General features: G+C 38.6%; 1 protein-coding gene across 3 annotated transcripts in view; it reads right to left on the bottom strand.

The window, feature by feature from the left end:
• LOC107747907 (filamin A-interacting protein 1-like) overlaps positions 1–12,836 on the bottom strand; it is a 56,631-nt gene extending 43,795 nt beyond the window's left edge. Inside the window, exons 1-2 of one of the 3 annotated variants that reach the window (XM_016562518.1) lie at positions 12,754–12,769; positions 3,534–3,607 (exon numbers count right to left, since the gene is read on the bottom strand). Coding sequence is in view for 1 of the 3 variants with exons in the window: in XM_016562516.1 (XP_016418002.1) it covers positions 3,534–3,652 (119 nt within the window). In the remaining 2 variants the exon portion in view is untranslated. Of the gene's footprint in view, positions 1–3,533; positions 3,682–12,753 lie in introns of those variants that run through there. The other 2 variants (XM_016562517.1, XM_016562516.1) reach the window with 2 other exon arrangements.
• Positions 12,837–12,901: the final 65 nt, after the last annotated feature.

The raw sequence follows: 12,901 nt of genomic DNA, 5'->3' as shown, positions 1-12,901 counted from the left end.
TGGTCAGGTTTGGGGTGTTTGGTCATGTGTTGCAGAAGCGGGTCATGAACGGCTCCACAAAGAAGCCTTTGTTGATCAGGCCGAGAGGATTTGGACTGAGCTCTGATGGGATAGAAATGGTGCCAAATAGACCTCTCTCTCTCTCTCTCTCTCTCTCTCTCTCGCTCTCTCTCTCTCTCTGTGATGATTCTTAAAAGTTGTTGACGAACACTTCTGAAGATAAATTACACCCAGAAAATACCAGGAAGGATGTCATTATTAAAAGACTGTATTTGGAATGACAATAACAGCATGTGTGTGACGATCGGATGAGCTCCGCTGTCTGGGTTTGTTTAGTTCTGTTGGTCTTCATCACGTATCTGTGAAAAGTGGCACCTCAGTACTGACCCGGATTCTGCTCATTCCTCAAACGAGACTGACGTTCATCCGCTGAACTACGACTCGACCGGAGCTCGGATCAGCAAACACCATAATCACACACACACACACACACACACAGATAGTCACACACACACACACACACACACACAGATAGTCACACACACACACACACACACACACAGATAGTCACACACACACACACACACACACACAGATAGTCACACACACACACACACACACACACAGATAGTCACACACACACACACACACACACACAGATAGTCACACACACACACACACACACACACAGATAGTCACACACACACACACACACACACACAGATAGTCACACACACACACACACACACACACAGATAGTCAGTGTGTGTGTGTGTGTGTGTGTGTGAGTGTGTGTGTGTGTGTTTGAGTGTGTGTGTGTGTGTGTGTACCTGGTATTTATCACGTTATGGGGACCAAATGTCCCCACAAGGATAGTAATACCAGAACATTTTGACCTTGTGGGGACATTTTTGAGGTCCCCATGAGGAAACAAGCTTATAAATCATACAGAATGAGTTTTTTTGAGAAAGTAAAAATGCACAAAGTTTCCTGTGAGGGGTAGGTTTAGGGGTAGGGTTGGTGTAGGGCAATAGCACATACAGTTTGTACAGTATAAAAACCATTACGCCTATGGAATGTCCCCATAAAATATGGAAACACAACATGTGTGTGTGTGTGTGTGTGTGTGTGTGTGTTTACATTAATCTGTAAACAATGAGAATATCATCTCTCTGGATCATCTTTCACATCTGTGTTCTTCTCGTTGTACTTCATCAGATCATAAACAGCTTCAACATGTTTCTGGAGCTCTGAATGAGTCTGATATGAGCTTCTGTCTGTGATTAATTACAGTCCGAGGTTCACTAATTAATGCCAGTAATTAAAGCAAGAGCTATATTAATTAATGCATGTCTGAATGAGCAGGTGCAACAAGAGTGGAGCTAACATTACAACAACAAAAAACCCTACAGCAATCTTTCAGTTTCAGACAGAATAAACCCATGCATGTGAATCTGCTCTTATGTGTGACGCTCTGAGTCTGTGTTCAGTGTGTATGATCGGCCTGCAGCCTTGTGGCTAAAATTAGGGTCACTCGATACCCCGACATCGAGCAAAGGGTGTGAGACGCACAAAATACCGGCTACACGGCAAACCGGACATATGGAGCGTGCACAAACATGACATCCATATGCTGGAGGATTTTAGGCTGTTCAACACAGCAGCAGCATCCTGATTGATTGTGTCTTTCACAGAACTAACTTTAGCAAACCCCATCATCTGTCTGAACACCTACACCACTGAAGCTATCAAGTGTTACGGCTACACTTTCCATTCACTTCTGCTTACGGTTGGGCAACATGACCAAAAACAATATTGAATATGGCTTATTTGGAAAGAATCGTATTGGCTATTTTACACTGTCACTGCTACAAATGATCTGTTCGAGTGGACTTGCTTTACTTGTATAATCACACATACAGTATATTCCTGTAGAACAGATGCAGATGTCTGATTTAGCCTTCGACTAGTTCATGTGTAACTCGGTCTGCGTCTGATCAATAGGTCATGAAGTAAATGATCCTCATTGATCAGCTGCGTCTGCAGGAACATCTGCCCGCTCTTCACTAGAGTCTGCTGTGTATCGATCCAGACGGAAATCAATCTCAAGCGTTTAGCATTTCATTCAGAAAGTGCTGTAACAATGAGGACTGTAACAATGACGCGAGACACCAGTGCACTGCATACTGTGTACTACATCTGCGACAGTATGCAGCATATAATCAAACTATTTGAAGAGTAGTATCATATCATATGATCATCTCATAAAAACACTGCATTGTTAAGTCAGTGTTATGTAACTGTAAAAATCCTGGCTGATATGATTTCTGTTTTAAGGCCCGTTCACACAATTCGTTCTTAAATTAAATAATGATAAAAACAAAAGGGAAAGTATCACTGGAATCAGTTTCAGAATTAATTTTTCCAGCTGATGAATGATAAAAACATTGACAGCCAATCAGGAGCTCAAGCATTTAAAGTCACAGACGACAAAACAACAGCGTGATAGTTATCGTTACAGTTATTGTTATAGTCAGCATTATACAGTAGTTACATATTGTTATAGCTATCACTATTGTTATTGTTAACATTATAGTTAACGTTATCGTTATAGGTATCATAATTTTTAACATTATCTTTGTCAAAGTTATAATTATCGTTAAAGTTATTGTTATAGTTATTAAAATTATTGTTATAGTTATCAGAGTTTTAATTATCGTTAGCATTATCGTTATAGTCATTATTAAAGCGTTCAATATTTTTAGCATAATTGTTGTCATAGTTATCATTATCATTAACATTATAGCCATCGTTATCATTTAAGTTATTATATAGCTATTGTTATCGTCATAGTTATCATCATTATAGTTCAATGTTATAGTTTTCGTTATTGGTATAGTTTTTATAGTTATCATTATCAACATAGTTATTGTTATAGTTATCATTATAGTTATTGTTAACATTATGGTTATCATTAATGTTATAGTTATCTTTAACGTTATGGTTATTGTTCTCATCATAGTTATTGTTATAGTTTTTATTAGTTATGTTAACATTATTGTTATAGTTATTATAGTTTTCGTTATGGTTATTGTGATCATAGTTAATGTTATTATAGTTACCGTTATCTTAGTTAACTTTATAATTATATTATAATCATAGTTATCATTATAGATATTGTTACAGTTATCATTAACATTATAGTTAACGTTACAGTTATCGCCATAGTAATCATTATAGTCTGGTTCTTTGGCCTTTAGTGGTCGCACTGGAAGTGGAGGTCAGGTCAGCGCAGTGCAGTGCATTGTGGGATACAGTATTCTGCAGTATGACACACATGTTGACACATACACACACACACACACACACTGATCACTCTGCGCTGATCATGCAGGCCGCGGCTGGACCGTGTGCTCCTGCGGCTCCTCGTGCGTCACACAGCTGCGGGGCAAAGACAGAAACATGGTCTCCTCTGATCAGTGATCACTCGTAGCGTGCGGGTGAGAGCGGGTGTGAGCGCTGGTGAAACTCACCTCAGTGTGTGTGGTTCATGCAGGCCGCGGCTGGACCGACCGTGTGCTCCTGCGGCTCCTCGTGCGTCACAGAGCTGCGGGTCAAAGACAGAAAATAGCTTGATAATTGCTGCTGTCATCTGACGAATGCCAGAGGGGAACAAGGCCGCGCTGACACCCCGCTGGTCAGATTAGGCCTCTGATCCCCGGAGAGCAGCCACTAACAAAGGAAATTATGATCGGCACACAGTGAGCGGCCAGTTTGAGCAATCAGAGCCCGATCTGTGCAGTCACAGCGGGTGAATTTATCCAGACAGGGGAAACTCACACTGTGAGAGATGCGCTGAGGTGGAGGCATTTCAACGGCTAGAATGACACTGAATCATCGTAAGATATTAAAGGATAAGTCCACTTCCAGAATAAAAAATTCCTGATAATTTACTCGCCCCCATGTCATCCAAGATGTTCATGTCTTTTTTTCTTCAGTCGCAAAGAAATTACGTTTTTTGAGGAAAACATTCCAGGATTTTTCTCCATATAGTGGACTTCAATGGTGGCCAGTGATTTGAACGTCCAAAATGCAGTTTCAAAGAGCTCCACACGATCCCAGCCGAGGAATAAGAGTCTTATCTAGCGAAACAATCAGTCATTTTCTTAAAAAAAATTAATAATTATCCACTTTTTAACCACAAATGCTGGGCTTGCTCTAGCTCTGCGATATGTCTTCACACATTATGTAATCCTGTTGGAAAGGTCATGCGCGGTTAGTTCTTCATCTGTGTACTTTGGTTAAAAACTCTATCTCATTTTCTCCTCCAACTTTAAAATCATCCGACATCGTTGTTTTACCTTTTTTGTAAAGGGCAATGACTTTTTTTGCATGTTGGCTTTGTAAACACTGGGTCGGTGCTTCCGCCTACGTCACACATCAGTTAATAAAGACGCGCATCACAGAGCTAACGCTAGCCAAGCATTTGTGGTTGAAAAGTGTATAAATATAATTTTTTGTAAGAAAATGAGCGATTGTTATGATTATAAGACCCCTATTCCTCGGCTGGGATCGTGTGGAGCTCTTTGAAGCTGCTTTGAAACTGTATCTTGGACCTTGAAATCGTTGGCCACCATTGAAGTCCACTATATGGAGAAAAATCCTGCAATGATTTCCTCAAAAAACGTAATTTCTTTGTGACTGAAGAAAGAAAGACATGAACGTCTTGGATGACATGGGGGTGAGTAAATTATTAGGAAATTTTCATTCTGGAAGTGCACTTATCCTTTAAAGGGGTCATCCGATGCCCATTTTCCAGAAGTTGATATGATGCTTTAGGGTCTTAATGAAAAGTCTGTAACATAGTTTGGTTAAAATTTCTTTACCCTGTCAAAAACAGCTCTTTTCAGATCAAGCCGTTTTGTAGCATTTTCCTTTAAATGTTAATGAGCTCTGCTGACCCCGCCCCTCTCTTCCGAGCTGCTCTCAGAGAGACTGTTTACTTTAGCCGCATTCATCATGAAACTTGCTAATCAGCACATTATTAGGAAAAGCGATTTGCAAAGGTTCATTAAAAAACCTTATACTCACTTCTTCTGGAGGTGAAGCTGGATCACGAATGATTTGTGCGAACATAGACGCATTTATGTAGATTGGGGCGCATTCCCGACTGCTATGTTCATTATTACATCCAGCAACAGAACACCTCAATCGCTTAGGAGTCATTCTTGTCTACATCTGCTCCGGCGGTGAAACAATGGCGGACTGATGACAGCTCACTCAGGGCGGGTCTAAGGTAAGACACCAGTCCAGTCTGTGCTGAAACGCTACTGTCAATCAAACTATTTTGTAGCATTTTTCTTTAAATGTTAATGAGCTCTGCTGGCCCCGCCCCTCTCTTCCGAGCTGCTCTCAGAGAGACTGTTTACTTTAGCCGCATTCATCATGAAACTTGCTAATCAGCACATTATTAGGAAAAGCGATTTGCAAAGGTTCATTAAAAAACCTTATACTCACTTCTTCTGGAGGTGAAGCTGGATCACGAATGATTTGTGCGAACATAGACGCATTTATGTAGATTGGGGCGCATTCCCGACTGCTATGTTCATTATTACATCCAGCAACAGAACACCTCAATCGCTTAGGAGTCATTCTTGTCTACATCTGCTCCGGCGGTGAAACAATGGCGGACTGATGACAGCTCACTCAGGGCGGAGCTAAGGTAAGACACCAGTCCGGTCTGTGCCGAAACGCTACTGTCAATCAAACTATAATGGGAGGGGCCTGTCTGTGTGACGTCACACAGACAGGCATCTGAGATCGGCTCGCTTTGAGATAAATAAAAAAAACACTGGGTGGATTTTTATCATTATAGGGTGGTTGTGTACACACACTGCCAACACACATTTCAGTTCAAACAACTTGTAAAAGTGCATGTAGCATCAGATGACACTTTTAAGAGAGCAACATGCACAGAACCGCAGATACTTCAGCAGCGGGAGAATGACACACATTAATGAATATATGCAGACGACATAATGAGCACTGCGCACACACACACTCACTCACTCGACACACACATCACATGCATGCACACACACACACACACACACTAATGCATTTCATGCTGAAATTATTACAATTACAAAACAACTCTTTAACCTCAGACTATATGATATAGTTACTTTTATACTTAGCTACAGTTATCATTACAGTTATAGTTACCATTATAGTTATCGTTCTAGTTATCATTACAGCTATTGTCACAGCTATCATTATAGTTATCATTTAATTTATCATTATAGTCATCATTATAGTTATCATTATACTGTAATTATTGTTGTATTTATCATTATAGTAATCATTACAGATAATGTTGTATGTATTGTAATGTTAACTGGAATGATAACTAAAACAGTTAGATATAATTCATTAAAGTTACCATTATAGTTCTTAGTTATAATTATAGTTATCAATATAGTTATCGTTATAGTTATTGTTACAGTTATGGTTATAGTTATCATTACCATTAACATTACAGTTAATGATATAGTTTATTAAAGTTATTGTTATAACTATTACAGTTATAATTATAGTTATCGTTATAGTTATTATAGTTATTGTTAAGGTTATGGATATAGATATCATTACCGTTAATGTTATATGTACTGTTATATTTATCATTACAGTTAATGAAACAGTTAATGTTATTGTTTATTAAAGTTATCATTAAAGTTATCATTATAGTTTCAATTTAGTTATCGTTACAGTTATCATTACAGTTAATGTTATAGTTATTGCTAGCTGTCATTACAGTTATCGTTAACATTATCACTATACTTAATGTTACTTATAGTTATGTATATATATATAGTTATTGTTATAGTTTTCTATATCATATTGATTATTATAGTTATAGTTAACTATCTTTAGTTATTGTAATCATCATTGTTATAGTTATCTACGTCATTATTTTTATTATAGTCATAGTTAACTGTTGTTATAGTTCTAGTTTTAGATCTCAACATCCTCTCAAACTGTGCTCAGATTTTGTGATCGGTCAGATGTTTCATCTCTAGTTCCTCAGAAAACCAGCGGTAAGAAGAACAGAACACATGCTGCATAAATGTCATTATCCAGAATATGCCTCAGCTAATCAATGTGCGAGATGCTCGGCGAGCGTTTGCTCCTCTGACCGCTATAAATATAGTATTTTTCCCAGAGCGCTGGAAACTGATCCCTGATCTAAAACGGATCGAGGCTGACCCGAGCCGCTGCCTGATTCCCTGACCAAAATCAGACCAACATCAGACTAACATCAGACCAACATCAGACCAACATCAGACTAACATCAGACCAACATCAGACCAACATCAGACTAACATCAGACCAACATCAGACCAACATCAGATTAACATCAGACCAACATCAGACCAAAATCAGACCAACATCAGACCAACATCAGACCAACATCAGACTAACATCAGACCAAAATCACACCAACATCAGACTAACATCAGACCAACATCAGACTAACATCAGACTAACATCAGACCAACATCAAACCAACATCACACCAACATCAGACCAACATCAGACTAACATCAGACCAAAATCAGACCAACATCAGACCAACATCAGACTAACATCAGACCAACACCAGACCAAAATCAGACTAACATCAGAACAACATCAGACTAACACTGCTGCTGTTGCCGGGACAACCGCACCAAACAGTGATGAGGCCCTGCCCACCAGACACCCCCGTTACCATAGATACCCTCTCACAATATCCAGATTAGAGCAGCTGAAAACACAAGATGATACTTTAGTATCACTGAGATACTGTTATAGTTTTCATTTGAATTGGATTTTTTTATTTTGCATTTTCATTTCAGTTAAAACTGTTATTTTTTGTCATTTTTTAGTCATTTTTTGTTTAAATACGTCTATATAGTTTTACATTTTTATTTCAGTTTTAGATTGAGTTATTTCAGTACATCAAGTGAAACTAGTCAAGTCAAGTCACCTTTATTTATATGGCGCTTTTAACAATACAGATTATGTCAAAGCAGCTTTACAGTATCAATACATGAAACAGGGTATATTCTAGGGTGTTGCTATGCAGTTTCTAGGGTGTACTGGTGGTTGCTAGGGTGTTGCTATGCAGTTGCTAGGGTGTACTGGTGGTTGCTAGGGTGTTTTCTAGGGTGTACTGGTAGTTTCTAGGGTGTTGCTATGCAGTTGCTAGGGTGTACTGGTGGTTGCTAGGGTGTTGCTATGCAGTTGCTAGGGTGTACTGGTGGTTGCTAGGGTGTTGCTATGCAAATGCAAAAGACTTGCAGACTTTAAATAGGATGAGTGAAGGTTTGTAAAAGCTGTACTCTGACCATCATCGTCTAGCATTTTATTATCAATTCACTGCAAAAATGAATCTCTTCCTCATTATTTTTGTATTGATTTCCAGCACAAGAATCTAAAAATCCTTAAATCAAGATAAATTTACTATTGAATAAACTCAATTCAGAGTGAAATCAGGTTTATTATTCTGACCCCACTGGGAGATATTTGTTCTTCTTTTAATAATAAAGTCACTTTATTTTAATACATTTAAAAAAAAACAGACTTCATATGTCACCTCATGGTGCTTCTCAGTAATGTATCTTAATTAGGGCTGTCACGACATTAGATTTTTCACTACAAACGTATTGTCATCATAAAAATTCACGATAATGGTATATTGCCATATCTATAGAAATTTAGGAAGTTTGAAATAACTTCCTTCTGTGAGCTGATTTTTATCACAGAATGAGGCAGAAATTATATTTTATGTTATTCTGTACACTGAAAGGCTATATCAATTAACATTGCCTTATAAAAACACAATATCCTCATGGAAACCCCCGAGACGGCTTGAAGAACACAGGTAAACCATATATTGTTGCAATCGTGTGTTAATTCTCTTCACGTTTCATCAGTCACAGCATTCTTTCTGCATTTTATTCAGCGATAGCTGGACACCTTTGACCGTATAACGGTTTTTCCAGAACGTCGTGAGTTTTTATAACTTCTGTGAGTTTGGCTTGTGGACTTTCTGCGCAAGGCTGCCCTCTGGTGTCCAGTATGAATGAAACAAATCACAGGTGAGAGTTTAGCGCTCCATAATGGCGCTGGTGCTGGATTATGTTGTCATACAATGGTATGTGTACTATTCTTTTTTAAATATCACCAATACTGGTATATTACAACCAGCGGTGGTGCTAGGGGTGGGCTAAGAGGGCTGAAGCCCCGAATGTTTTTATTACCTCTTGTCTTGTGTGCATCAAGATTTGAGTTTCCATGCGCATTAAACTCATTTCTATTAAACCAGCACTTAAACAGCAAAATGCAGCTGCTTCAGGAATCTGTAAATTACTGTAGCCTATAATTGCATAATACTGATCTCACCATCTGTCAAAATTAGATTATTGTTACTGTATAGCAACAAATACAGATTTTTAATTATGGTATGCGCAGGCTTTCAAGGACACACAAATGCATTTAAAGTGATTATTGGTTAGCATGAAGCATGGTCTGTGGCAGACTTTACTAAGTGTCAGGGCAACACAATTCAATAAACAAGAAATCAATATTAAGTGATTAAAATCGTAGAGAAAATGTTGTCTTTTTGCTCTATTTCGGGAAAAAAAAAAAGGTTCCAAACATGTTGTGTGTCTCTGCACACTGCAGTGTTTCGTTACTGAATGAATTTGCGTTTTTGAACGTGTTGAATTAGAGATTCACAGATTCATTCATAAAAACAGTTTCTTACTTCATTCCTGAAAGAATCAGCCATTTTGAACGAATCGATTGAATAAATGACTCATGAGACAGTGGCTTGCTGCCACCTACTGGTAATTTTAGTCTCATTTTTAAAAGTATAAATTTTTTTTCTATAATTTCATATTTCCGTGTTCTAAATATTACATTTAAAAAATGTAATCTCATAATATTATTTATGCAATTTGTAATTGCAAATTATAATTAATTATACTTGTCCCTTTTTTAAAAAATAAGCCTCTTAGCCAACACTCTTTAAAATAAAGGTTCTTTATTGGCATCAATGGTTCTATGAAGAACCGTGAACATCCATGGAACCTTTTAAATGCAGAAAAGGTTCTTTAGATTTTTAAAATGTTCTTCAAAATGCTTCTTTTAGGAGCTGTTCATTGAAAGGTTCTTTTTGGAACCAAAAATGGTTCTTCTATGCAAAAACACCCTTTTGGAACCTTTATTTTTAAGAGTGAATGTAACTTTTCAACATAGCCTATTTTATTTGAAGTGTATTCTGATACAGACATTAATGACACTGGGCTAAGCCCCGGATATCCACTAACCCTAGAACATTAAATATCAGCATTATCGTCAGTATCGGTATATTGCGACACCCCTAATCCTAATTTAAGAGTGCTCAGATCATGAGAGATGAACTGCTGTGATGAGGTGTCCGTCTGAAGCACCAGGATTTATCCGTGTTTGACGTGTTTAATCCAGCCTGAAGGTGTCCAAACGCTAATTAACGACATCTGCTCCGCTTCCCCAGTCCTGTCAATCACACTAACGTTTAGCGGCGATAAAACTCCATCTGACGCGCATTTCACAAATCCAGCCATCATGACGTGGATGCTGCGTCACAAGAACCGACACAGACCAGTCCAAGCCTCTCATACCACTAAACACAATGTTCATACTTTGTGTTTTTATCATTTAATACACATTGTAACAAATTATAAGTCAGTGAAAGTTGAAATGGAGCATAAAATGGGAGAAAGTCTCAGTGTTTTCAGCACCACAGGAGCCAGGGTTATCATAATTAAAACTAAAATATATGTTAACTGAAATAAAATAAAATATAATATAAAAAAGTACACTTTTTTTAATTTCAGCTAGTTTCCAAGGCAAATGTTTAATGTAGTTTAAACTTGGTAACACTTTATTTCGATAGTCCACTTTAGACATTCTACTAACAGTACGTAACTTTGTTAAGTTTGAATCTCACATTAATAAAGTCCCCTCAGACTTTTGGACCACGTTTATTATTAAAAGCCTAACCATGACCATAACTTCTGCTAATGCTTGTTTTCTCAGTCAGTCGGTCATAGAAACAGCATATAGAAGGCCTTATTGATCCTCCAGAAGCATCTGTTCCTGCTCCTCACTCAAAGACTCCTTCATCTGGACGAGATCAGGCTGCTAAACACAGAAGAAACCGAACACATGAGCTGATCAGATCAAACGCGCTTCTCGTCTCAGATCTGCTCAGCTTTTCACAGCAGAAGGTCAGATCGCTGACAGACCGTGTGTCTGGATCTCAGGAGATTACGAACGCTCGTCTGTCGCTTCAGATTAAACACCGTTCAGAGTTCAGCACGGCCTGTGTTCGCTGCAGATCGTGTCCATCAGTGTTACTTTAGAAATGTAACAGGTTACAGATTACAAGTTACTCTATCTAAGATGTAATAAGTAGTGTAACTATTCCAATTACTTTATTAAAGTAGTGTAACTGAAGAATTCTGTAATTGAGTTACTGGTGTGAATGCATGCGGTGGCTCTGGAAGCACATTTAGTGAGTTTGAGCTTGTTTGTGGATCTCAGAGCACATGGTGGGAACGACGGGATCTCGGCCAGAGCGTATCAGTGTCTCATCCGTCTCTCACACACACTGCTTTCAGAAGCTTGAAACCCGAGCCCTGGATCTGAGCACGAGCTTCAGCCCATGTGCAGAAGAAGCAGCAGAATCCACAACAAAACCACTGACGCACATTACACTCAACACTAACAGCATGGTTTCTATAGAGTTTCTATAATAACAGCTTACACACATTTTCATAACTTTACACACAAATCCAAGAACTGCACACAAAATGCAAAATGCCTCTCATCTCTTGCAAAATGAAGCGCTGCATTCAAAATATCACAAACACATCTCAAAAGCAAACATTTGCAAACAGCTTTGCCATAATATTAATTCCTGTTAGACTTGTGTGTGTTACATAGAGAACTGTGTGTTGTGTTTTGCAAAAAGTGTTTTATGAAACTGAAAACTGAGTCAAAGGCTGAGAATTAGTGTATGGTTTTGTAGATTTGGTGTGTGCTTCTGCTGTTTGAGTGTCAGCTTTCAGAAACTGTGACAAGTGAAGATTCTGTGTGGAAGCAGCTGAAAAAAAAAACTGTAAACCAGACAATAAACAAGTCATAAGAAAATATGACTTGCAGATTATGCAAAATGTATCAAATTTAAAACAAATTGAGCTGTAAAGCAGCTCTACAGAAGACAACAGTCATTATTCAGCTCAATGCGGCGATGGCCCAGTTATTTCAGCATCATTAAGATACTATTATAGTTTCAGTCTAGTAAGTATTATAGCTTGATATTTATAATTAACCATAATTATTTCAATACATTTTTGCAGCTGAGACGGTGTCACACTCACACACACACACACACACACACACACACACACTCACTCACACACACACACACACTCACACACACTCACACACACACACACCTCACAGATGTGATAATCAGCAGGTACACCGTCCTTCAACATGACCTCAAACACAGAGACACCTCACCGTCTGCAGCGTGTGTTACCTTCAAAAAAACACGGGATGCATTCATGCAGAACACACACACACACACACACACACACACTCACACACACACACACACACACACACAGAGAGATCGCAGCATGTGGAGCGTCTCACCTCAACTCCTCTGATCTCACGCCGCTTCTCTTCTCTTCTCTTCTCTTCTCCTCCTGAGCGTCTGCTGCTGTGATCCAGTCACATTCAGAGATTCAGAGCGAGTGACAGACAGAGAGAGAGAGAGAGAGAGAGAGAGAGAGAGAGAGAG

Source organism: Sinocyclocheilus rhinocerous, unplaced genomic scaffold, assembly GCF_001515625.1.
Source record: "Sinocyclocheilus rhinocerous isolate Xijiao unplaced genomic scaffold, SAMN03320098_v1.1 scaffold2275, whole genome shotgun sequence".
Taxonomy (NCBI): domain Eukaryota; kingdom Metazoa; phylum Chordata; class Actinopteri; order Cypriniformes; family Cyprinidae; genus Sinocyclocheilus; species Sinocyclocheilus rhinocerous.
This window is presented reverse-complemented; position numbering and strand designations above follow the sequence as displayed.